This window comes from Bidens hawaiensis, unplaced genomic scaffold, assembly GCF_021521415.1.
Source record: "Bidens hawaiensis isolate Kalapana, Puna unplaced genomic scaffold, B.hawaiensis_p1.1 tig00012385_1, whole genome shotgun sequence".
Taxonomy (NCBI): Eukaryota; Viridiplantae; Streptophyta; class Magnoliopsida; order Asterales; family Asteraceae; genus Bidens; species Bidens hawaiensis.
The window spans coordinates 237,874-264,889 of NW_027492011.1; the positions used below are offsets into that span (position 1 = coordinate 237,874).

The 27,016-nt window shown below is 37.5% G+C and overlaps 1 protein-coding gene across 1 annotated transcript; it reads right to left on the reverse strand.

Annotated features, from left to right (window-relative positions):
* Positions 1 to 6,093: 6,093 nt before the first annotated feature.
* LOC143540878 (BURP domain-containing protein BNM2A-like) lies at positions 6,094 to 7,189 on the reverse strand. Its single transcript, XM_077033841.1, has 2 exons — positions 7,082 to 7,189; positions 6,094 to 6,939 (listed from the first exon to the last, which is right to left on the reverse strand). The coding sequence occupies exons 1-2, from the start codon at positions 7,139 to 7,141 to the stop codon at positions 6,166 to 6,168; spliced, it is 834 nt and encodes a 277-aa protein (XP_076889956.1). The 5' UTR covers positions 7,142 to 7,189; the 3' UTR covers positions 6,094 to 6,165.
* Positions 7,190 to 27,016: the final 19,827 nt, after the last annotated feature.

Below are 27,016 nucleotides of genomic sequence, written 5' to 3' on the forward strand. Positions count from 1 at the left end.
ACATAAATAAACGAACACAAACAAGCATTAATAAATGAACAGAAACGAACGTTCACGAACATAAATGAACGAACAAAACATGTATTATGTTCGTTCTTCTAATCAAACACACAATTTTTTTTTTCATGTCCGTTCATTTATTAAATAAACGAACTTCTCATCGAACAGTTCATAAACAATTTAATGAACGTTCATTTCGTTCACAAGCCTAAGTATTCGGGTTGTTTCGTGGAAGATGGTTTTGTTATATTTTGCAATTATGTACGCGGTTAGTCGCTTTTACTTTTAGTATTTTGTGGGGTAGGTCCATGAGTCCATGGTTTGGTATCAGGGTCGTTTAATTTGTTTTTTGTTGTTTAATTTTTCTTTTTTTATGTAATATTCTGAATAGTTTGTTGTTTGTCGGGGTTTTGTTTTTATGTAAATTAAGCCATTCAAAGGAATTGGAAAAACCATAAATAGTGTAGCTTTTGTTTGTGGTATAGTGTAGTGGGTATTCGGGTCATTTAGTGGAAGATGGTTTTCTTCATTTTTTTAATTATGTAAGCGGTTAGTCGGTTTTTAGTAAAATAGTATAATTGATCAAATTTTAGGTTTTGTGTTCTTAGTTGAAGGTTTATTATTATTTTTTTATCGGAACTGAATTTAACGATGGGAAAACTTAACCGAAAATAAATCCTCAAAACTAGATAACAATTTAATTTTCTAGGTTTCAATGAAAATGAGACTAGATTTGGGTTTAAAATGTAGTTCGGGTTCTTTGATTTTAATCGCATCGAGATTTCTAGAACATAAAACCGATTATCTAACCCGATTAGGTTTTAGACTGTTGGTAAGTTAGTAACAAATAATTTCAATGGTTTAGCTTGAGACTTCAAGGCACGTAAATATTATAACTAGTTTCCCTATGAAATTACACCGATGTCGTTACATACTATTTAGTACTTCGTTTGCTCAACTTGTATAATCAACGATTTCTAACCTACCGTCTTTGTGTATATGTGTAGTATTGTATATAAATGAATAATGTACGAACATTCATGACCATAAATAAATGAAGTTGAAGTTTGTTTATTCAACTAAACTAACATTAACTAAAAAGCAATTGATTGGTGTTCAATTTAGGGTATCCAAGAATCTCGGATAGTATATTTCAATATCCGAATCTGAAATTTCGTTGTGTAATCGATCATTAAACCTTTAGTTAAATTTGTTAAATCTAGCATTGGTATTGAAATTTCGTTGTATCATGTAGTTAAATCTAAATTATTAATCACACACCTTTAGTTACATTTTTTAATCACTTCCTAATTTGTGCTTCTGTTTAGCATCATTTGTCATTAAATGTACATATACATGTTTGTTTCACATTTGGAAAAACTATACTTAAAAGTTAAAAATATAATTTCAATCGAACATGAACTTTAAAACTCGTTCATTTTAACTAAGAGCACCCACAATGTGTATCATGTAAACTCGTCTGGGTATTTTGGCCGTTAAGCATTGTAGGACCAACGTCCGGTTTGATGTACGTTAATATAGTGTTGTGAGAGAAATAAACGTTTTTAAAAATGTTGAGAGATTTGATGTAGCAGCTCGTGTGACAATTTATTACGATTTGATGGTGTGGATGCTTTAAACTAGGGGTGAGCAATAACTAAATCGTTAACCGAAACCGAACCGAAAACCGACGGAACCGAACCGAAGTAACCGAAAACCGAAATTAACCGAACCGCACCGAACTCTTCATTTTTTTTCCATATTTTCCAGCATTTTTTCCTCTATTTCATGTATTATACGTATTAATAATTTAGTACTATCATTTTCATGTATTTTTATCTCCATTCCATGCACTAATATCTCGATTTCATATATTTATACCTTTATTTCATGTAGTTATACCTTCATTTCATGTATTTAAACACTCATTTCATGTATTTTCAGTAAAATTTTAGCTCATGTTTGATATCGGTTATTAACCGAAATTAACCGAACCGAACCGATTACCGATCGGTTCGGTTCGGTTCTTTTAATGCTAATAACCAGACCGAATCACACACACCCGTACTTTAAACTGCTTTAAAGACCCACCGGTTTATAAAACTAGTAAAGGGAAATTTAAATGCATATGCATTTGTTAATATTTAACTTCATTTTTATAAATCATAAGTTATAACATGATACATCCATTTCATTTCAACATATGTCTATAACCAAAACAACAAATCAAAGGCTAACTCATATAAACACCATATATTAAACACATACCAAGATCAATACATTACATGTACCATCAAGAATAACAAACCCAAAATAACATACTAACATCAATCAAACAACCCAAAATCCCAAAACATAATCAACTTGTCACAAACGATCAAACGGTCCATTCGGTTCAAGTTGCTTGCACAACCCTAAATACGTCAAGAAAAGAACCCGATCCTTAGCTCCGGTTCGATGATTCCTAGTATGCTTACAAAAATACTTTAGTTGAGCCAAAGTGCAACACCCAAGCATCTGTCCCAAAAGCAAAAACAACCAATTTATCGATTTCTTATTCGCAGCCATTACCGGCTTAACACAATTCTCTTGTGCACAAAATCGGCAACTCGGTAGAATCGGGTTTAGCCATGAAGGTGGAGCTCTATCATTTAATTTATATTTATTTTCTTTTACGTAGCATGAGATCTCCATGAACTTTGTTTTTACGTCGTGATCGATTTGGTACTGTCGGTTGCAACGCTTGCATTGGACGTCGCCTGAGATGACGGTGATCCCCGATTCGGTTAGGTGTTTAAGGCTATGGATTGTGGCTCGGTGGTTTGTGGCCCATGGGAAAGGTGGTCGGATGATGGGGGATTTGCCTTGTGGGAGGATTTGTCTCGGGTTTCGACGGTTGTGGCGGAGTGGTACCGGTTGTTGGAGGGAGAGCTTGAGGTCGCCTTGATCGGACGCGATGGATAATGGTGTTCTCATGATATTAATCAAAGTATCTATAAGTTTTTGATGAGGAAGAGAAGTAGTAATTAGGGTTGAGTTATATAAGTAGGAGGTGAGAAAAATGAGTAGGTTTTGAATTTCAAATATGGTTGTATTATCTGCTTTAATCTTTTTACAACAAATAATAATAATAAAAATAAAATAACTTAATATTACAAATATTCCGGATTTTTTTCTCTTTATCTATACTATATATAATATAGGAGTAAGGGACCTCTTAAATTTTAAGAGGTACCTCATTTGTTGCATAATCTACAAGTAACAATGCATAAAATTTTAAAAATCTAAGGGTAATATAGTCTTTGCTCATTCAAAAATAATTTACAATAATAGTCCTTCAACTTCAATCAAGTTTTGTTAATTTATTAAATAGTTATACATTTCTCCCTCATTATTAACCAACTACCCCCACGACTTTTTACAGGCTATAACTTTTTCACACGTTAATATTTTTTCTAAAAGGTTACACTATAAAAACGAGCATTTTACTAATTTGGGTATGATATTGTTATAGTTTATTAATTTTAAAAAACTAACACGTTTCGTGATTACCAGTTATTACAGGCAACGGGTCGGGCAAGTTTGACTAATGTTGTCGGAAAAAGTTACGGTTGGAACAGGTTAATACAAAAAGGGTTATTTCAGTTCATGTCGGGATAAGTTTAGATCGAAAGGGTTCATGTCAAAATGTGCTTCGGGTTAAAACGTTTTCGGGTCGGAATATGTTCGTCAAAACGGATTGGGTTAAAAAGCGGTTTATCTGAAATTATTGTATACATCTTTGTTTCTTGCTTGTTGCCACCGGTTACGCGTGTTCAAACATCAGTTACGTGGATGACATTACTTATACATAACGGGTTGCTCGCGTATAGGCATTGTGTGGCGCACTTACACGTTTGATGCCACGTTAAATGCATACCACCTTCGGGTTACACAGATACCGTTGCGAGATTACAAACGTACTATCACCGGTTGCGTTTGCGCATACACCGCTGCATCGCGCGGGCAACTGGCTAGTAACTAACATATTCATCTCTTTCAAAATTTGAATTTTCATATAGATTATTATGTTATCAACATCATCTTGTATAGTTTGAATCTATATATATATTGTCGATTTGAGCATTATTTATAATAACTCTAATAACATTGAAATTAATACCTTCTAACTTATGTCTACTAGATATGCATAATACAATATTTGAAAATGATATTTTTTTTAATCTTTTTAGCGAGATTTACAAAATATGGGTGCAGTTACGGTACGTTAATGCCTTAACGTACGGTAGGTACGCGAGACGCTCAAAGACAAAAAACAAAGCAAAGCCTTAAAAGCTCACAAAAACTTAAACGCTCATCTAAAAACCTAAAAGACTCAGAAAACGCTCAAAAACGGTCTTCGTGAAAAAAAGTGTAAAATTGATCTATTAACTATCCAAAACTGTTTTTTTCGGTGAACCAATGATTGATTGGATATCTACTGACGATTCCGAGATGTTTGGATGTGATTTCATGGTTCGATTCGTGAAAAATGGATTCGCGTACGTATTGTACGTTAATGCATTACTGTATTGAATTTTTTCCCTACAAAATATATAACATTTGAAATTTCTAGATTCAAAGATGATAAAAGGTCCTATGATGAATAATTAAGTGATGTATAATATACAAGTAATTTAGTTTATACTATATGTATTGTAAACAATTTTATTTAAAGAAATTAGAGCAATGAGAATTGATGATAATTTGCATCAGCTTGATTTTATGATTTGGATTTTTAATTTTTGAGAGTATTTATATTCGATAAAAAATAAAACATGACGTCATCTAATTTTTAAAACAGGGTGAATTGGTATAGTTCAATTTATGACTGACCAGATTTTCAGAACATTAAACCTAAATATTAACTAATTAATCCATGCATGCATGTTTGAAATCTTTTGAAATTCCAGTTATGTCCAATGTAATGTCTTGATGACTATGTTCAAAGATAGAGATATGATGTCATAAATATATTTTAATTGAATTGTGTCAATTGAACATTCACAATTATGTATTATTAATCATTTTAATTTGTTAGAATTTTAAGGTTATTTTAAAATTTGTTACATAGATTTGACTGTTAACTACTTAGTTAGCTATAAATATGGAAGTATCAGTATCAAAAAAGTCTTACTGAATTTGTTTTACACTTTTACTACTAATTAGATATTAAAATGTCTCTAAATAAATAATATTACAGTAAAACTTGTGGGTGAGGGTGGCTGAATTTGTTTTCGTCCATTATGTGTTACGCTAAAGAGTTCTACTCTTGTGGCGGCGCAACGACTGTTAAGTGACAACCGATTGTATGATATCCGGGGATAACACTCAAGTCAAATTCTGAATCCAGTGTGAGCCCAGTTAATACAACATAGTCTAGCCAAAGTAAGACTCGAAACTCTCTGATTTATGGAGTGCAGTGACCTAAACACATGAAATTCGTCGTTTATAAAAATTAATGTGTAAACCTGTCACTCTCACCAACTCATGATATTAAGGTTTGGTTTGTTTTTTTCATCTTTTTTTAAAATGGATAATCGAACATAAACCTAAAAATCGGTTTTCCGAAAAACTAAAAAATTAACCATCGATTAATGCTTCGGTTCAGTTTTCTTCAATTTGATTTTTTCGGTAATTCGATTTCGGTTTAGTTAATTCGGTTTTCTGCGCACCCCAAGTTTAGTGGCTCACGCTCACCTTCATGAAAACACTACAAAGGTATAGACACCAATAAAATTCATAATGGGTTGTCTAATTGGGCCGGGCTCATGTCCCATTTAACATATAGTCCTATAGCAATATGGCAATATATTTAAATTGTAACCTTGTTGGTCACCAGAGAGAAATATTTTATAGTTATTTGTTTAATAATCAGTTGTTAGTTATATGTTTTTTCCCCTAGTTGTGCAACAAGTGTACCTGTCTCACATATGTTACATTATAAAGCTGTATTTGTATTGTACAACATAGTACTATGTTACACAAATTATAACCTTAACACTCAAATAATAAAACAAAATATTGTTAATAGGTCATAAATTCACTACCTATAGGTCTACATATCACACACATACAAACATGCTTTCCGATCGAGGTATATAACATACAACACTCGTTATGCATCTACTGTGACGGTATCCACACAATATTATCAGCCGGGAGAAAATGACACACCGGCGAGCTGCCAGGCTGGCCTCCAAGCACACGGAACGCCACGTGGTCACTATCCCAATGGGAAGTGTCCATGTGGCAGACAGCGATAGCGTCCACTATATTTCCATTTTCACCCCCTAAAGAAATCTCAAAAACCCTATTATACCCCTTTTGACCATGACAATAATAAACAGTATAAGGATAAGCCATAGTGTGACAAGCCACCATATCATTAACATCAATCTCAAAAGGCTTATTTAAAAAAGTATACTCTTGCAAAATAGTATTTGACATATTATGAATATTGGTGGTCAACGCCTTTATTTTGACCATACCCAATATGCCACGTGTCAAATCAAGCATTGACTCTAATGAGCTAGCACAAAACCTTGTCTCACCAGGGGTGGCCTCAAGCTCACACTGTTTAAGTGTTTGTTCCATGGCTAAGGCTTGTGGCGAGCCCTCGGTTAACGATATAAGCTCGAGAAGGTACGCGAGTTTTTGGGACGAAAATGGTATTGACTCGGATTTTTCTCGTGTTAACAACCTAGGAGTTGTTGAAGGATCATTTACCGCGAAATAAATTGGCATTTTTTTGCCTGAATATAAATCATTTACATGAAAGAACACATTTAGAGCCGGGTCCAAATCATAAATATCGTTCTTCCCATAAATATTTATGTGGTTTTCGACGTTGTGATCGTTGTTTTGGCCTTTGTCCACGATTTCACGCGCGTTGCAAAGCTGTTACAAATCAAAAGATTAGATTAACATAAAGTTATAAACAAGTTCATATGATCAAATATATGATGGATAATAATAATAATAATAATAATAATAATAATAATAATAATAGTAGAAGGAAAGAGTTAACAAGCATATATACTTGTATGAGCAATAGAGCATAGAAGATGAAGCTACAACTTGAAGAAGAAGAAGAAGCCATGATTGTTTATTATTATTTTGTTTTGTAAAGGAGATGTAGAGATGAAAGTTGAAGAAGTGTGGGAGTTATAAGGGATGGATAAGCATATATACCAATTTCTTTTATAATAATAAAAAGTATTATTATTATTATTATTATTATTATTATTATTATTTTGTTAAAAGAAAAGATTAATATTAATTGTGGAAGTCCAACTTATTCAAACCTGTTATTGAACTTATTTCTAATGTTGAAACGATTATTAAGATTATTTTAAAGTTTGAATTGTTTAAAAAGTCATAATAAAAAAACTATATATGCATGTTAAAACTTGACAATTAATTTAATATATCTATGCATGTTAGAACTTATTTAAATAATTATGTATATATACATAATGAGTGTGTGTGTGTGTGTGTCGGGTTTATGTGAGCATTTTTCGTTTTCTTGAGAACGTGACAACAAGGTAAAGATTGTGTAATATTTTTTGAAGGATGTATATAATTTCTTAAACTGAATTAAGCCCCAAAACTCATTTTCTAAAAGCACCCTCTGATTTCCAAACAAACCTATATTCAAGGCCAACATTTTTTTTTTCATCTTATTATATTATGCCTCTATAAAGTTTCAAACAAACCTATATTCAAGTTAAATCAGTTTTAGTTTTCTCTACCCGAACGAACAAGTTAAATCGATATTAGTTTTCATTATTCGAACGAACAAGTTAAATCAATTTGGGTTTTGCAATTTGAAATTTCGAACGAACACAATTCAAGCGCTTATGTTAAACACTTCTATTTTCAGATTCTAAAATAGATTAGTCGTCTTTATATTCATTTTCGAAAGTGAAATAAGCAACTTGTTAAATTTTTAATCAACTATTTAATTATTTACAACAATTTTATTCATCAAGTACCTCTAGCTACTTGATTATTCTCACTTGTTCTCCAATTGTTTTCATTCGGTTATTCTAAACTCAAGCTAAATATGCAAACCAATTTTGTAAATTGGGAATAATAAGAGAGGAATAGTTAAAACTAAAAAAAACAGATATATAAAAAATAGTTCAATTTTACCTCAAGTAATTGGTGGTTTAAATTATTAATAAGTTGCAAAGTTTTATTTGTATTCGTAAATGAACATTAAACTTATCAACCCGAAAGATGACAAGAGCATAACACAACTTTAAGTGAGTGCATGTTAGTGTTCATGTTTTTAACACGAATAAATATATGAATCGTATTTGGTTTAACTTATCTGACTCATTAACAAGAAACTTTTTAAACTCTCAGCCAACATGATTGACACCCTAGTTATAATGTTTATTAGTAGAATCAAATGTGTGATAAAGATGATGAAGCTTTTTGCATATGTGCTTTTGGTATAAGTAATTTTTAAAAAAAATAAGAAATTTATGTGTAAAATCAAATTAATAGATGAATCTCATGAATCAACATGAAGAAACAAAATACTATATTTAGAACTGAAGCATCTTAAATGAAATGAATAATGTTAATGATTTAAGAAGCTATATGTTATAAAAAATGTGAAAGAATGCAAGGGTTGTGATTGGAAGTTGACTTTTTAAGGAATAAAATATGGTTGATTACCGACCATTGAATTATGTAAAGACACATGCGCACCGTTTTTTGTCACAACTTTCACAAATTTTAATACTACGTACAGATCATATGATAACATGCCACCTTTTCTTTAATAGTCCACAAAGCCCGGCCATCCGAATATATTAGAAATTTTAAACAATATTCACAACTCAGTAACAATGGAAAAGTTAACCTAAATTGATCAAGTTGATTAAGTTAGTTTAATTTCATAATTGAAATATGATTATTATGGTAATAACTTAGTTATCAAGTTCAGATTAGATTATAAATTTATGTTTAGAGGTTTAGATGTGTGATCATTAGAGTTATTGTATTAGGGTTTTTAACAGGTTTGTGTTATTGATATCGATTCAATCCTTGAATTGGTATCGATACTTACTGGCAAAAGGTCCACCCTCTTTTGTGATAGTTGACAGCGTTGGTCCGCCACAGTTCCCACACCACTACCTGAAGGCCTAATGTGGCAAAACTCTTACTTACGTATTACATCTTATCATAAATGAGACTCAAACTCACAACCTCTCATGAGCCATGAATCTACCATCGAACCAATTGTTTGGTAATTGGTATGATAACATGAAACTATTTAATCTCCCTCTCTCTCTCTCTCTCTCTCTCTCTCTCTATATATATATATATGTATATGGACACTAAAGGATTATTCAAAACGGAAATAAGCACAACACGCCATTTATTCGAGTTCCACTATTTTCCCCTTTAGATCACTTTATTTGTTATTTTTTACATGTCTAGTTTTAGTATGAGCAAGTTATGTTATGTTATGTTATATTAACGGAGTATTGTTCTAACTTATAATAATTCTCCTACATAAAATTAGTTTTGTAATTAACATGTTAATTTATATCTATGCATCCTTACGTTTTACACATAATACTCACCCCATCTCTACGATTATTTACACATATTTCTTTAATTATTTTTATAATTCTTTGTTTTTCACCGCTTTCTCCAATTAAATAATAAAGATTTATATAACTTTTTATATAAAGCGTTTTTCATTTAAAAAAATTTTATGTTTCTTTAAAATATTTATAACTTGAACAGTTGAACAGTTTTTTACACTTATAAATTATAAGAAGCATAATATATTTAAGTCATAATGTAATTCAAATGTGTATAACCTAGTGTGTGTATTATGTAGAAGATTAATCCAGACGGTCCAGTAGCCAAAAAAGAAAAAAAATAAATTGATTCATTTTTAAATAATAAACCAAAAATATTTTATTAAGATTAACACTAAAAAATTTACAAAAAAAATTTCTAAGGCAAATATTTATTAAATATTTTTAGACTGATGTTTAAAGCTACATTTATGGCATATGCACAGACCTTAAAATCACTTTTAATTTTTAAGCCAATTGGTTTAGAAATTAATAAAATATAATACCATTTGTCAATTTTTTTCTTATGATTAATGTGTTAAAAAGGTATAAGTTGATATATAAAATGTACAAGTTGGACTAATTTAGGTGGTGAAGACGAATCAAAATAAAATATTTATTTGATACGTTTCCCGTTGCTTCTTTCCATAAATATATTACAAATGACTCCATGTCAACATTATTAAAATATCAAGTTGATTTTATTTTACAATTTATAATTTAACTAGCAATGACAGTTTTTGAAACAACCTGAATCAGACATGGTGTAAAGATTAATTTTTAATCTATTGTGTCGGGTTTAGGTTCACCTAAACTATTTTCAAACTCTCGTCCCGTCTGAATATAAATATATAATAAATAATGTAGCTGACCAGCTATCACGTTAATTTGTTTTTGAGCGTCAATACTTGAGCACAAATGTGTCATGCATAGAGTTACCATAAGAACTGACATACTTACTTACATGTTTGTACGAAAAATTTTTTCAACCAAATTGGTGTATATTAAAGTTGGTTATTAACATGTTTAAAGTAACTTTTTACCCCTTGATCAAGATTTGACGAAGTAACGTTCCCAACATTCAAAAATGCTGACATAGAAACTAGTCTTTTTTATTATATAGAGTAAATTACGGTTTTCGTCCCTGTGGTTTGTTCAAATCTCCGATTTTAGTCCAATAATTTTAAATTTGCGCTTTTCGTCTCTATGGTTTCATTTTGCTTGCAGTTAAACCCGAATTCACTAACACCGTTAAGTCTGGTCGTTAAACCCATCAGGGTGCTGCTCATGTGAAGGGCAGTTTTGTCATTTTTCTCCCCAAATACAACCCAACCCCTCACGTGATGGGGGCTTGTGAATTAGGACTAAGGTTTATTTTAGGAGAACAACGACAAAACCTTACGTGATGGGCACGCTGATGAGTTTAACGACTAGACTTAACGGGGTTAGTAAATTCGAGTTTAATTGCAAGTAAAATGAAACCACATGGACAAAAGTGCAAATTTAAAACTATTGGACTAAAACCGCAGATTTGAGATACCAGATGGACGAAAACCGCAGTTTACTCTATTATATAAAATTATAAGTATTTGTGTTTAAAGCGGTTGAATTTGATGAAATGGTGTTTTATGTCACCAAAAAGCTTTACAATATACATGTATATGTCAATAAATGGTTGTCTACATAAGAGCATTCATATCTCATCCCCTATAATTATGTGTGGGGAGTTTGTAAATTATGGGGTGTGGTTGTGAGTGATTGTGAGTGTAAATTATAGGGCGGAGAGAGAAATGTAGTGATTTTTTTTAAATTTGGGGAACATTGTTTGCCCCTATTTATTTTTTAATATTTGTTGGATTGGTTGTGAGTAGAGGAGAGAGAAAACTGTAATAATAAAGGTATAAAAAATATTATTTAATTGAACATGAGAGAGAAACGTAATGTTTTTTAGTGTAATTATAGAGATGGTGATGAAGAATGAGATGAGAATGCTCTAACTTCCGCATATGTAATTGTTATTTGTATTTTTAAGTATGTTTAGAGACTTTAATATATTACAATTAAGTTAAATTTGTAGTGTAAAATAAGAGAGTATGTATATTATTAATTTTTATTTTTTTATTGTTTTGGCTTTATATATACATGATCATATCATCTGGATGCATGCATGATTAATGAACTAGAATTAGGTCCATATCATTAGTGATTTGACGAATTTGAGCAAGGGGTCAGTGTTGGAAAGCTTTGTGGAAAAACAACAAAAACGTTACTTTATTAACGTTAACCATTTATAAATTAAATAGCTTTTATACCTTGTATTGCATGATTGTTTTACATTATTCATTTATATATTTATATATATTTTTTTGAATTTAATTAGTTTTATTTATCGTAATGAAGCTAATAATATACTTAAGATTTAATGATTAAAGGTTTCACAAATAAATGTAATGTTATAATACGGTTTAAAAGTTATTTGGGTTTGGTGAGACCCATGATCCGCTTAATTTTTTTTACTATAAAATTGTTTCTTAATTATAAATAACTAGTTTTTATCCACCGTATTACGGGGGTTGGTTTATATTGTTTGTTCTAATATTTATTTATTTTTTGAATTTATATTTTTTTTATTGTATCAAAGTTAATAATATACTTATGGTTTGATGATAAATTGTTTCATAAATAAATAAGATGTTATAACCCGGTTTAAAAGCTATATGATTTTGATGAGTCCCAAGACCCATTTATTTTTTCTAATATAAAATTGATTTTTTTTAATTATAAATAATATTTATAAAAGTTAATAATATACGTATGGTTTGATGAGACCCAAGACCCGTTTATTTTTTAGACTATAAAATTGGGTTTTTTTTAATTTAAATCTATAACATATATAAACGAAAACATAAAAATCCTACGTGTCGCGATGTGGTCGTTCCCCCTTTTTTTGGAGTCACCAGATTTTCTTGATTTTTAAATGGAGGCTTCTCATGCATTTGACACAAATTCACGGGTATGGATCTTATCAAACTCATATATTTTCTTAAACGGGTTATAACATCTCATAAGTTAAAACATTAATGTCATCAAATATTTGATATAAGGGTTAGAATAAAACATAATAGTGAAAATAATGTCACTTTGAAAGTCCAAAAATAATCTGACAAAAAGATTCACAAAGAATACTACTTAATGCCACATACAATATTTTTAGTCCTACAGATTAAACGATTTTGGTCCAAAATCCATAATGCAATTCCTCTTTTGTGTCTATGCTTAATCCAAACACTTATTGAAGAAACACCAGTCGAACCCCGACCGATTACTGGTAACCTAGGGGTTGGAGAGCTGTTTCCCACGAGGGGTTAGACCCTTGGAAGATGGTTCTTCTGATAACCTGCAAAACAGACACCGTGAGCTCGTCACTGAGAAGGGGGGGGTTCCTCCTTGTGACCACCCTCCGGCGTGAGAATCAGACTAGATTGCTCTTTAAATATAAAAGTATATTAAGAGATTGCTAGAGCAGATATCAGGTATATATGATGATAATATGATAAGATATGATAAGATGAGATGGTCATACCATTTGTGGTATTTATAGCCGAAGGTAGGTTTCCAAGGGGTTTAGCCGGCCCAACACGCTACCAACTGTAACCTATGCACGTGCCCTGCCTGTGAGTGGTGGATAGGTAGCGGCTGACACAGAGCAGGCGTGTCGTGCACTCTTCCTCTTCTGCCAACAACAGGCTAGGCACGTGGTATGGCAGGAGTTGGTGGGTAGGCGGCGGCTATTGGTCACAGTGCTGTGGCGTGCTGTCTGCCATGCTGCTGTCAGTGAGCTGTCGCATTCTTGGTCAGATCTTTTGTCTGTACCTCGTCAGGTATCACACAAAAGATCCTCCATCATACGGACTGGCTCATTTAGGCGGGAGTTTTCCCCCTCCCGCCTTTGCTCATTCCTTCAGGTGACACTGGGGAGAGTTAAGTGCCTAGTGTGTGTAGCCATGCTGCGCGGGTGGCCTTCACTCATGGCTTGTATCCGAGGCTGCGGGAACAGGCGGAGTCCTTCACCATGGGAGGCATTTCCTGCGGGACCAGCTTGCATACTGCGCGTAAGGACGTCACTTCTCTGAGCATGGTTGGTCCTGCGGATCCAGTTGGTCTCTGCGCAGACGTCCCTGTTTAAGGTGAGTCTTGCGGGTCCAACTGGGCTCTGCTGGGACCTACCTCTTCAAGTCCCCCCAGTCCAATGTTCTTCTCATGCGTGTTTAATAAAGTGAGGTGAACTTTTGGACTTAAAAGGGGTTTTGAAAAGGGTTTTGTAAGGTTTTCCATGGGAAGTCCTTGTCACTTGCAGAAATGCCCGAGTTTCCTGCTTGGTCTTTGGGTATGATGCGGGTAGGTCTGTAACCTCCTCGCAAGTCAGGAGCATTGAGTCCCAGTTGTGTGGATTTTCCATGAGGTTTTGGTAGTTTTGAACATAGTGATCAATTATGTTAAGACTACCAATTCCATCCTGGAGCTTCAAACAACGTAGTTCTCGACGTTCCCGCTATGCGGGGATGTTATTTCCGTTTCCGCAAGCATTGCCCAGAAGATCCTTCTTGGTTTCAATTCCCAGCGGAGCGCTAGGTATGTGAAGGGTTTTGCCTTAACACTGTACCTGCGCTCGTCTTACGGTTACTTTACTTCCAAGGTATTCCTGGCGTCAATTCCCTGCGGGTGCTAGGTATGTGAAGGGTTTTGCCTTTACACTGTACCCGCACCCGTCTTATAGTTACTTGGTTGCCGAGGAATACTTGGCTTCAATTCCCTGCGGGTGCTAGGTATGTGAAGGGTTTCGCCTTAACACTGTACCCGCATCCGTCTTACGGTTACTTGTTTGCCAAGGTTTTCTTGGCTTCAATTCCCTGCGGGTGCTAGGTATGTGAAGGGTTTCGCCTTAACACTGTACCCGCATCCGTCTTACGGTTACTTGTTTGCCAAGGTTTTCTTGGCTTCAATTCCCTGCGGGTGCTAGGTATGTGAAGGGTTTCGCCTTAACACTGTACCCGCATCCGTCTTACGGTTACTTGTTTGCCAAGGTTCTTGGCTTCAATTCCCTGCGGGTGCTAGGTATGTGAAGGGTTTCGCCTTAACACTGTACCCGCATCCGTCTTACGGTTACTTGTTTGCCAAGGTAAGGGGGGATTTTCCCGCTTACTTTTTAATATTTTCGAATTTTGAATTTTGAAATTCGAAGAGTTGGTGAAAAGATAAGAACAGTCCAAACCTCTGAAACGTCGTGCGACAGTTTCTTCTGACTGTGTCAGGACGTGCAGGAAGTTATGGTGACGTGACATTATTTGGTCATTCCAGACGCTTTTTACGGCGCGTGGGCGCGATTTTTCGGGCGCGTGGCCGCGAAATTACTGGCACACGTCCTGTCAACAGCTGTTGCCAGCCTGCTTTTTGCCACGTGTCATAGTTTCATTGCACCTTCGATTTCTCTCTCCTCCGCATTAAATTCACCGTATTAATTGCGATTGGTATATAAAGGGGGGGAGGCCTCTTTGTAATCCACACTTTCACCTTTCTTCTTCTTCTTAGTGATTTCCGGCAAATACTCCCCTTTTCAGGCAAGCATTTTCCCGAAATCACTTTCTTCTTTCTGCAAAATGTCTTCTCATGATGCTGAAGCTGTAGCCGACGATAGGAGTACTGCTGGCGAGTGCCAGTGTGCTCTACCTGTCGATCAGTACCAGTACATCGTCAGGAAGTTCATGCTTGAGTCTCTTGAGCCTGAGTTTCCTGAATCCCACCAGACTGTGTACGATGCCCCCAGTGGCAAGATCGGGGTATATGCTGCATTCTTTATCTATGGGAACCTTAGGTTTCCATTGACAAAGTTTATGTACCGTGTCCTGGAGAGGCACGGTGTGCACCTGACCGAGGTGCATCCGATGGCGATTGCCAAGGTCCGGCACTTTGAGTGGGTGTGCCGGATACTGGGCCTTGAGCCCCTCGTTGACCGTCTGATGACCTTCTACACTTGGAGGTGCATCCAGGGGTGGTACACTCTTACAACCCGTATCAAGGGTTTAAAGATTTGTACCACCGAGCGGAGTCTTCGCTCGTGGAGAAGAGAGTTCTTCTTCATATCCGCTCGCGCCATCCCCATCGCCATGAAGTTCAAGAATGGCCAGGCGCTTCCGAACCTTCCCGCCCTCAACTACGAGGAGGCGGAATGGTTCTCGAAGATATCCCGGGTCCATTCCCCGGTTTTCCGTTTTCCGGAGTCGGCGATGGTGATGCTGGGGATGAGCCGGGTGTGGAAGGCGGCGAATGCGGATAAGGTTCCGATCGTCCTTGAATATGGTTCGAACTCTGTCCCTTATGGTACGTCTTGTTTCATTTTGCTGACTTCGATTTTTTCTAACTTTCTTGTTGATTTCAGAGGGGAACGATCTTCAGTCGCTCCTGAACCCGCGGGAGGAAGATGGTCTCGCGCGGATGGGTACTCGTGCTCTGGACGAGAACGAGTTGCCCATCTTAGAGCAGACCGCGGGTCGGTTCGTGGAGGTTTACCCGCCAGGCCAAGAGATCCTGAGCCACCGACGGCCAGGTAAGCCTATCTTCTACCCTGAACCTCTCAATGCTGTGCCTGCTGCTGGAGTTGACATGTCTTCTTCTGAGGAATCCGCAGAAGGTCCTCCACTGGTGCGGAAGAAAAAGGCTGCCGTCGGGAAAGGCAAGGAGAAGGTGGCCTCTACGGCCGACCCGGTAGTCCTATCTGACTCGGAGTCAGATAGTGCAGAGGTGGCGGGGGAGCCCGGTGGTGAGGAGACCACCGCTCCGGAGGCTGTAGCGACGACGACGGTTACCGGTGTCAAGAGGCCGGCTCCATCGGGTTCGCCCCCGCTCGTCCGTACGTTCAAGCTCAAGAAACCCCGTAAGTGCCCCCATAATTCTTGTCTAGATTTGTTGTTTCAAATAAATTTTTCTAACACTTTTGCTTGTGCAGGTGTGGATGTTGACGCATTCCAGGGTGGAGTTGGAGCAAGTATTCCTCCGCCAATGAGGGAAGGCTCGGTCAGCCTTCCCGAGGCGTCGACCCAGGCGTCTGCGCCTGCTTCCGTTGGTTCCAGCCTTCCTAAGGCTGTTCCAGCTGAGAAGGTGTCTCCGCCGGCCGTGAGTGCAATTTTTACAGCATCTTTCACGGAGCCGGCGGTTACTGTTGCTGAGGAGGCGACGCCAACAATGGCTACCACAGCGGCTGCCACTATACCTGCGCCACCGGCACCGACGGCCGGACCATCAGGTACGCGCCGGGCTTCCCGCCGATCTATGCCACCTTCCCGTCTGCCTGACCTGTTGGATGGATTTCCTTTAGGTTCAGGTGATGGGTTTGGCGGCTATCGGCCTGTTATTGACCCTACAGGTACGTAGGGTTCTTTTTCCTTTGTATATTTTTGTCATCTTTTCCTAACTGCCTTTGTTTCTTTTGCAGTATCGGATTCCAATGAAGTGTATGTTCCAAGATGGAACATACGCCGAGGAACAACCCTTCGCACCCCTGTGGAGTGCGTGGATTGGGCTCGCCACGCTGCTCCTCATGGTGCGTTGGGGGAAGCCATGGCTAGCTACCAGGAGGGTAGGCTAACCAATGAGCTTCGGGTTCTCCAGGCCCGGACGCAGCCCCGCGTCGAGCTGCTTTGTCGTGAAAACGACAAGTTAAAAGCAGCTCGCGCCAAAGATGTATCTGAAGCGCGGGCTCTTCGGGAGGAGAACCGGCAGTTGGCCGCTGCCGCAGCCGAGAAGGAGAAGGCATTCAAGGCCCTCGAGGTTGAAGTCCAGGCGCGACTCGAGGCCCGCTCCAAGGCTGCCCAAGCTGTGAATGAACAGCTTCGGCTGGCCAAGGAGACTGCGCGAAACTCAACTGAGAGGGCTGCCAAGGCTGAAGCTGTTGCTGAGCCGCTTCGCGAAGAGAATGAGCAGCTTAAATGCAAATTAAAGGCTCTTCAGCATGCTCATGACGCCTTGGCAATGGAAGATGCCAAGAAGCTGCAGGAGATCCTTGACCAGAGGGGGGTGCTTGACCGCACTGAAAGGAAACTCAAAAGCGTCGAAGAGGCTGCCGCCAAGGAAGTTCAACTTGCCAACCTTGATAAGAGCGGAGCCGAACGTGCTTACAAAGAAAGTCAAGCTACCCTCCAATGGCTGCTTCGAGAAGCGTTGCCTCAGGTATCTTTAACTTTTTCTTTACGCTTTCTGCTCGTAATTAGAAAATGTTCTAACTTGTATTCTCTTGTAGGTTGTGCGTCGGGTCCTTTCGGAGACCTCTTATGACGATGCGATGAGCACAGCCCTCAACGCTTCTCATGAGGATGGGGAGAAGACTGGCTTCCTGCTTGGTCTAGGGTTTGCTGAGAGAGGCTTTCCGCCCTCCAACTTCCCTTTATTCAATGTTAATACTGAAGCTGCTTATGACCAAGCTGTGAACCAGTACGCTGCCTTCCCGCATCCAGTGGTGGAGAAGGTGAACGAAGCTGCTGCTGCTGATGATGGGCTAAACATCCTTAAGGCTTTCCTTGGGCAGCCGCGCTCTGACGGTGCTGGTCCAAGCGGAGGTGGCCTTGAAGCCTGATCCTGAAGATCCCTTCCCACTGCTAGGATAGACTTAGCTTTGTATAGATTTCTTTTAGGCGGGTAGTTACCCGGCCACTGTTGTAATATATCATTGAAATATACGATTGTTATTCCTTTCATTGGATTCTTTGCTTTATAAACTTATGACTTGCATACTTAGTTTAAAATAGCAATTTTCCAAGTGTTTAGAATAAGAACCTTCGAACGTGGTTGATAGTGGGTTAAAGTTTCGCTTCCTCCTTCGTGATTGTGCGGGTAGAACCGTCACTTGCACTTGGTAGGATGGCTAAACTTTAACTTTTATCTAACCTGCGTGTAGGTTTTTCTTACTTTTTGAGGATAAGTTAACCTTTGAACGTGGTTGATAATAGGTGTGAAGTTTTGCTTCCTCTTTCGTGATAGCGCGGGTAGAACCGTCACTTGCACTTGGTAGGATGGCAAAACTTTTACCCATCCCTGACCTGCGTGTAGGTTTTTCTTACCTTTTTAAGAATTTTGTTTTGAACCGTTCGACGCGCGGCTGTCGATAGGTTAGTGTTCATCTTCCTTTCATGATTCGTGCGGATAGACCGGCACTTTCATTTAATGGAATAATTGAACTCCTTCAACTGACCTGCGTGAAGGTTTGCCACGTTATTGGGTTCGTGCGGGTAAGACCGCCTTCCCATGCAACGACTTCACGTAATGTGAATGCCGTCACCAGTGTTGGATAGTTTTAACCGTTCGACGCGCGGTTGTTGATAGGTTAGTGTTCATCTTCCTTTCATGATTCGTGCGGATAGACCGGCACTTTCATTTAATGGAATAATTGAACTCCTTCAACTGACCTGCGTGAAGGTTTGCCTGTTGAGGATAAGTTAACCTTTGAACGTGGCTGATAATAGGTGTGAAGTTTTGCTTCCTCTTTCGTGATTGTGCGGGTAGACCCGTCACTTGCACTTAGTAGGATGGCATAACTTTACCCATATCTGACCTGCGTATAGGTTTACCTTTTCCTCTTAAGAATTTTGAACTGTCCCACGCGCGGTTGTTGATAGGTTGGTGCAGTTCCCTCGAATGATTCATGCGGATAGGCCAGCACTTTCATATGGTAACTTTTTTCTCCTTCAACTGACCTGCGTGAAGGTTTATCATGCTTTTTGGGTTCATGCGGGTAGGACCGCCTTCCCATGCAATGACGTTTTTTGTAATTATGCGGTGAAAACCGGCATATTAGTGTGTACAAAAGTATAAATGTAAATCATCAGCTTCGACGTTTGAAAGAGAATCATTTCCATTAGAAGTGGCTCTTGGCCTTTTCTGTACAAATTGGAATTGATTACATGCAAACTGTGTAATTGAACTCCCTTCCATGTTGGGACAGGAGTGCCATCGAGCCGACACGCACCTGTTTCGGGATCTCGTTCTTTATGCAGCATGTAGTCTCCATATTGAAGCTGATTTTTTATTCATGTTTACCCCAGCCATGGTTCCACACGCACCTGCCTGCTTAGCTTTTATTTCGCCACGAGGTGTGCGAGCGTCCCATCTCTGACGAATGTTTCGACCATGTCTTTTACGTCTATGCATTCTTCAGTGTTGTGGCCTTTTGTTCTGTGATAGTCACAGTACTTGCTCCGATCAGCATCGTGACGATGTCGGATTACTGGAGGCTTTGGCCATGGGAGCTCTTCAGTAGCAAATATGTCAGTGACGCTTTTGGTAAGTGGCGTCCATCTGGAGTTCCGGTGCAGCTTTACATTATCCCTTTCACCCAATCGATGCTGTAAGCCGGATGAGGTGTCAAAGTTTACCCTTGACTGCCAAATGCCTTGCTTCCGTTTTTTGTTCAATCGGGCGGTGAGGATGTTGTCCTCTCTCGTCCTCTGGGTGTAAAGGTTTGTGCTCTGCGGAAGGTCTCTACCCAGTTGCTTCTCCGTTTCCGCATAGCGTTTAGCTGCTGTCATGATGCCATCCCATGTGGATGGCATTCCATCTTTACCCGTTAGGGTGCGGATAAGCTCTGGGTCCTGCGCGCCCTGGATGAAGGCTGCGCGAACAAGATCCTCGCTGATATTGCCCAAACTTAACTTCTTTGAGTTGAAGCGAGTGATGAAGTTTGGTAGAGATTCATCTTCTTCCCGTATGCATTTGAGGATTGTCCATTGCTCCTCGGTATACTTTCGCTGCTGGCTGAAGTGTTGGCTAAACTTCTGCTGGAAGTCTGCCCAGTCGTAAATGTGGTTAACCGGTAAACGATCAAACCAAACCCTAGCAGCCCCCACCAGCGTCATTTGAAACATGTAACACCACGTGGGTTCCGTCCAGTTGCTGACGGTTGCCCCTGCTATGAACCTGTTCAAATGGTCGTCTGGGTCGGACATACCATCATAAGTGCCTATGTTGGGCATTTGTTTGGCACTTTTTGGGGCAATTGCTTCCGCAATGTCCCTTGCAAATTTGGACGTTCCCGCATTTGCAACGTTCGGTCTGTACGTTTTGGAGAAGTCTCGTGGACTTCCACCTGTGCTTTTTGGTTTGAAGGCTTGTCCAAAATGCCTTCTCGGTTGGGAGTCCGTTTCCTTACGCTTCCCTTTTGCCCTATGGCGAGGGTTCGCGTCGGAGTCGGATTCCTCCGAGTCATTGTCCACGTATTCTTCGAATTCGTCGGCTTGTTGGACGGAACGCAAGCGTTCGTCCAACTCAGCTTGGAATTCCTTTTGTCGTGCCTCCGCCCATGCCTTAACTTCATCGAGAGTTTGGCGGGGGAGTCTTGTTCGTTTTTTAAACTGGGTATCGGTGAATCCCAGTGGGCGATTATTTACTGCACTTGCCCCAGCTTGGGTAACTGGGGTAGTGTTCGTAAAATTTACTTCACTTGCCCCGGCTTGGGTAACCGGGGTAGTGTTTGTAAAAACTGTGTTGCCGGTATTCCCTCCAGTAGCTGGGGTTGTGGTTACCGGAGTTTCTTTAACCATCTTTCTAGAAGTTTGAAAAAACTGGAGAAAAATGAAGTTCTAGCTTTATGCACGGATGGCGCCAATGAAGAAACACCAGTCGAACCCCGACCGATTACTGGTAACCTAGGGGTTGGAGAGCTGTTTCCCACGAGGGGTTAGACCCTTGGAAGATGGTTCTTCTGATAACCTGCAAAACAGACACCGTGAGCTCGTCACTGAGAAGGGGGGGGTTCCTCCTTGTGACCACCCTCCGGCGTGAGAATCAGACTAGATTGCTCTTTAAATATAAAAGTATATTCATAGATTGCTAGAGCAGATATCAGGTATATATGTTGATAATATGATAAGATATGATGGTCATACCATTTGGGGTATTTATAGCCGAAGGTAGGTTTCCAAGGGGTTTAGCCGGCCAAGCTTAATCCAAACACTTATAAAATAGAATATTTAATAACAACGCCTCTCGTCGCTTTAGCTTGCTGTGATTATTACATGTTTTTCTTTGTTATGTTTATTTAAAAAAGAATTCATTTTTTGATTAAGTTGCTGAAATTGTAGAAAGATTCGAAGGCTATGAAACCTAAAATGTCCAAAGACCTTAAAAACACTAGCTATGATATTACCGAAGGTTCTTGCAGATTACACGGCGGAGTTGCCGACATTCAGCGTCTTCATTATCCTACTTTTACACTTTTTTATTTCTTTTTTTCCCAATCACATCAATTATCTGAATGAATACTTTTTAATGAATTTTTGTAGGTGGTTCAGAAAAAAGAAAACCCAATAACGTTTTTAACCATATATATTGGCCCATCTAAACCGAATAAATATTTTTGGCAATCAAAACAAATTAAAGTTTAAAGTTAAAAAATTAGAACTAATTAAGTGATTAGTGCATTCCTATTTTGATGAATTGGTAAGGTGATTATTTTGTGAAATAGGAGATCATAGGTTCAAACATAAGAATGTGAGAAAACCTTATAGGAGGTCATGGGTAATGCAAAAATTTAGTCATTACAAGTTATTAAAAGGATTATAGGTGCAATTTATTGTTGATGTTTACTTTTAGTCTTACCCAAGTAACTGGGTTAAATAGGTCAACGTTTGAACCCATTGTGTTTAATCGAACACAACCTTTCTACCAAAATCGATTCATGATTTAAAGGGCTTTAATTTAGTTGAGTTCTTAATATGATGCATTTGCTAAATCTATCTGGATGTTTTGTAGGAAATAAGGTGGGTAAACTATATATGGGTTTGGTAAGATCCATACCCATGAATTCGGGTCAAATGCATGAGAAACCTCCATTTAAAAATCAAGCAAATCTGGTGACTCCAAAAAAAGGGGGAGCGACCACATCGCGACACCTAGGATTTTTGGATCTTCGTTTAGATATATTATAGATATCATTTTTATAAAACAGTTGGATATTAATTTTTAGTGTATCCATATTTTAGAAGATTTTCATATCAAATAATTGGTGAAATTAATTTTTAATTTAAAGAGATATTATAACCCGTTTAAGGGCTATCTAATTTTGATGAAACTCATATCCGTGAATTTGGGTCAAATGCATGAGAAACCTTCATTACAAATATATCAATTTGGTGGCTTGAGAGAATGTAGAGAGCAACCAGAGAGCTTTTAAAAGTTTTGTTTATATATATTTAAGATTAAAATATAAAGGTGGGTTTAAATTATAATCGCAAATCTTTTTATTTTAGAAATACAGAGATAATAGATGAGAGAATCAAAAAATTACAACAAATGTAACATAACTAAAAAAAATAATCAAGTGTAATTTTATTGATAACTCTCTAAATAAAAAAAACTAAAAATAATAATTATAAATGATATTGATCGGATTTAATTAGTTTTATTTGTTTTCTTCTAAAATCACCCGTAGTGGTGTATAAGTGGAAGGAGAAGGGAGAGAGAAGTCAGCAGAACACCACCACAACCCCCCCCCCCCCCCCCCCCCGGTTCCTTGGCTGAATGTGTGGGTCCTCATCAGTTTTATTTAATTTTTATTTACATAACCATTAAAATTGTGACACACCTCCCTCCAATCTCTCCCACACCGCTAAACTCTAAAAACACAATCCATCTTCTTACTTATTGTGAGCCACGTGACACATTTATCCCCTCATTCTTTCACTACCACTACTGAAGGTCTAGGACAATGATATAAATGTGGTGTATTAGTGTGTTTTGATGAATTATATATTTATATGTTGTTATCAAAAAGGAAACTACAAAGAATTTACTTGGTGGATAATAAAGTATTAACCAATGAATTTACTTGTTTTGGTAAACCATCAACAATTATATATTTATATGTTGTTATCAAAAAGGAAACTACAAAGAATTTACTTGGTGGATAATAAAGTATTAACCAATGAATTTACTTGTTTTGGTAAACCATCAACATGACTAATTGTATACTTTTCTCTTAAAATACTATCAAATATCAATCACATTATATTATGAGAAGTAGTTACCAAGTAAGTTCACACAATCAACTTATGAGAAGTAGGAAATTACCATTTCCTTATATTTTTTTTGCATTAAGCACAACTCATGTAGTTTGACCAAATTTACTAAATGGGTATTTTCTAATCGATTTTTTTTTTAATTTAGGTTGCTACAAAAAGACTTCATCCTAGGTTCTTATCAAAATTTTCACCGCTCGATGGTTATTTTCTCTCTCCCAGTCTGGTGAAAATTCATTATTTTTTACAGTTATTTTTGTAATTTTTACATTTTTGAGTCTGGAGTAAGGAAAATTCAGGATGATTTTGGTTACCCTTAGTTAACTCCTTTCATAATTTTTCTTTTGGAATTAGTATAATTGACACCCCCCCCCCCACACACACATACCCCAACTCAATATTTAATTTTATTTTTAAATAAAATTGAGTTTTATTGTCTTTGTGATCACTTCACATGTAAAAAAAAAAATATCCCCGTTATAACCAAAAGATAATCCCTTCATTATATTCAATAATAACATTCAAGAATAAAGTATACAAGCATGTGCGCGCCTAGCCTCGAGTTTGATCATAACGTGTCACACAATTTGGTAGTAACATGTCTTTGTCTTTGTTTATGAATCTACAAGTGAAATGAAATATGATCAAGATCACACGTGACAGTAGTATATACGCATGCATGCATGTACGCATGCAAAATAAAATGTGTATGATATATTAAACTAGTCTTTAATCCATTTTTAACACTAGTCATATTAAAGAACAAGGCACTATATCCCCTAACAAAACCATTCCATTACTCTTCACGTAAGACTGTTTACAAGACATGTTTTATTCATTCTGTGGACGAAAACATTCCTCGTGGATGCAGATGAATCCTCGAAACTTTCATGATGATCACACAACAGTGGAAGACACCTTTAGGGGAGTAAATGAGAAATTTGTGCACACAAAAACAAAATTCCACAACATCCACAATCATGTATACAATTAAAGAAGGATTAATTAACACTATTTTAACCTAATATAGTTCAATTCACACTTCTTTTTTGAGTGTTTTTTTACCAATTAAAGTGATTTTCCAAAACTTTGGGCTTTCAACACCATATTTTCCAAAAGTTGGTAGGAAAAATGTTAAACAATGAAATAAAATAAAGACTGCCGTTTCAAACTTGTGAAAGAGACCCAATGGAGTCAACTTCTTTAGTGGAAGAGTCAACTTTTACAGTTCATTTCAATCATCATATCAATCTAAAGTTTCAAATATTGTAATGATTTAGAGATAAAAATGGATGATGTTTTGTTACGTGTCGAAATAGGCGTGGTTGTTTTTAACTGTTTATAAAAGTATATACTAAGTTTACACCCAAGTATCTTAGACCATGTGTAGTGGATAAAGTCTTTTTGTGGGCGTTGTGCGACGCGTAATGTCACGTCAATATTGAGTTTTTTTTTTTGCTAAACTGGGTGTAGTGGTTAGAGCCCCTTCAAATCATTACCCTATTATTATTTTTATTACTATATTTTATTATCAAAATAAACAAAAAAACAAACCCACCAATCACATTCCACCATTTCCCCCTTTTGGCGCTGTGCGGGGAGCCCCCCCCCCCCCCCAAAGCGCCCCGGGGGCGGAGTTCCCGGGCACTTCTCGGGTGAGAAGCGCCCCACTATGTAGGGTCTTATAATATGGTCGTGAATTCATAATTATTAGTGAAAAATAAAGTTATTGGGTTAATGGGTTGTGTTCGTTTTGGTTAGTAAAGATTTGTGTTGTGTTCGTGTTTATGTGCCAGAGAAAATTTGTGTGTTCATGTCGTGTTTGGATTCGTGTAATACTGTCTTTGGATTTAAGTTGCCCAACCCACAAGCACGACCAATTTAACACTGTTAGTTCTACCACAAGAATAAGTATTTGCTGCGATCAAATCCGCAACTAATTCATAGCAAATATTCATTTTCTACGCACTTGGTCCTTAGTTATAAGTGTTGTAACTAATTTTGTTCGCTATGGGTTCTTGCTAAAGAATCAAAGTTTTCGACAATTTTAGTAACGAAAAGGGACATCACTATTTTAGTTAGAGATTTTGCTATGGAAATGTTTGCTACGGATTTTGAGCTACGAATCTTTGCTACGAACATTTTAGCTATAAAGTTTGCTATGGATTTCATCTACATATTTTGCTACAATCTACTATGAAAATTTGCTATATATGGTTTTGTTATGAAACTTAGCTGTTGATTTTGTAACACTTTTGCTTTGAATTTAGCTACAAAATTTGACACATTTTTGCTATGGATTTTGTAAGGTTTTGTGGCAATTTTTAAATCCTAAGGGTATGTAAAGCTAAAAAATGTGACTTAGGCATTTTGTGGCAATCTTTAAAAGCAAAATAGGGATTTTGATTAGACTACCCATAAAGCAATAAGGCTAAGGGGTGTGAGGGGCTTTAATGGGGGCTCCAGTGGGGGCTCCAGCCAATAATATTATGACGTGTGGCAGAGAGAGAAACTGGATAAGGGGGGTGTTGGAGCCCCCGTTGGAGCCCCTGGCCCTGGTGTGGAGGGGCTCCAGCGAATTTTTTTTTTATTTTTTTACATACTCGTTCAACTCTCTCTCTCTCTACTTTTATTATTATTATTCACACTCTCTCTCTAGAATTTAACACCCACTAGCTGTCTTTCGTTGTCTTCTTCTCTTCTACATCTTCTTCTAACACCACACACACAGAGTAATTATAATTACACCTCTTACACCTCACTCTATCTTCTTCTTCTTTTTGATGATTCAATGGATACCAATGGACGACTTATTGCAGGCTCTCATAACCGTAACGAGTTTGTTTTAATCAATGCTGATGAAGTCGGACGAGTAAGTCAACTAAACTAAACCCTAATTTTATTATTATTAATTAAATTATTGCAGGCTCCAACGGCTCTTTAACGGCTCTTTTCTCTCTCTTCTCCCGCGACCAGCCTCACGCCTGCCTGGATTTCCGCGCTAGCGCCCCGCTCGCGCCCCGGTGGTGTGGTGTTAGCGCCCCGGGGCGCGAGCGGAGGGGCTCTAGCGCCCAGGTTAGCGCCCCACACCCCTCAGCCTAAAGATGAGCAATATATACCAATATCATGAAACATGAAACATGAAACATGGCTTTCAACATGTCATAAGTTGCCTACAACCATTGATAATTTGAAAACCCCCTAACAACCAAAATAAGTTGATTATATTCCCAATAGATATTATAAAAAAAGCAAGATTTGATAGGAAAGAAAGTGGAATAATGTCACAAAGCATTTGTAGTGGGGTGT

Coding starts and splice junctions, on each gene's coding strand:
- LOC143540878 (XM_077033841.1), bottom strand. CDS start 7,141: ATGGCTTCTTCTTCTTCTTCAAGTTGTAGCTTCATCTTCTATGCTCTA. Junction 6,940..7,081: donor ATGCTCTATTGCTCATACAA/GTATATATGCTT, acceptor GATTTGTAACAG/CTTTGCAACGCGCGTGAAAT.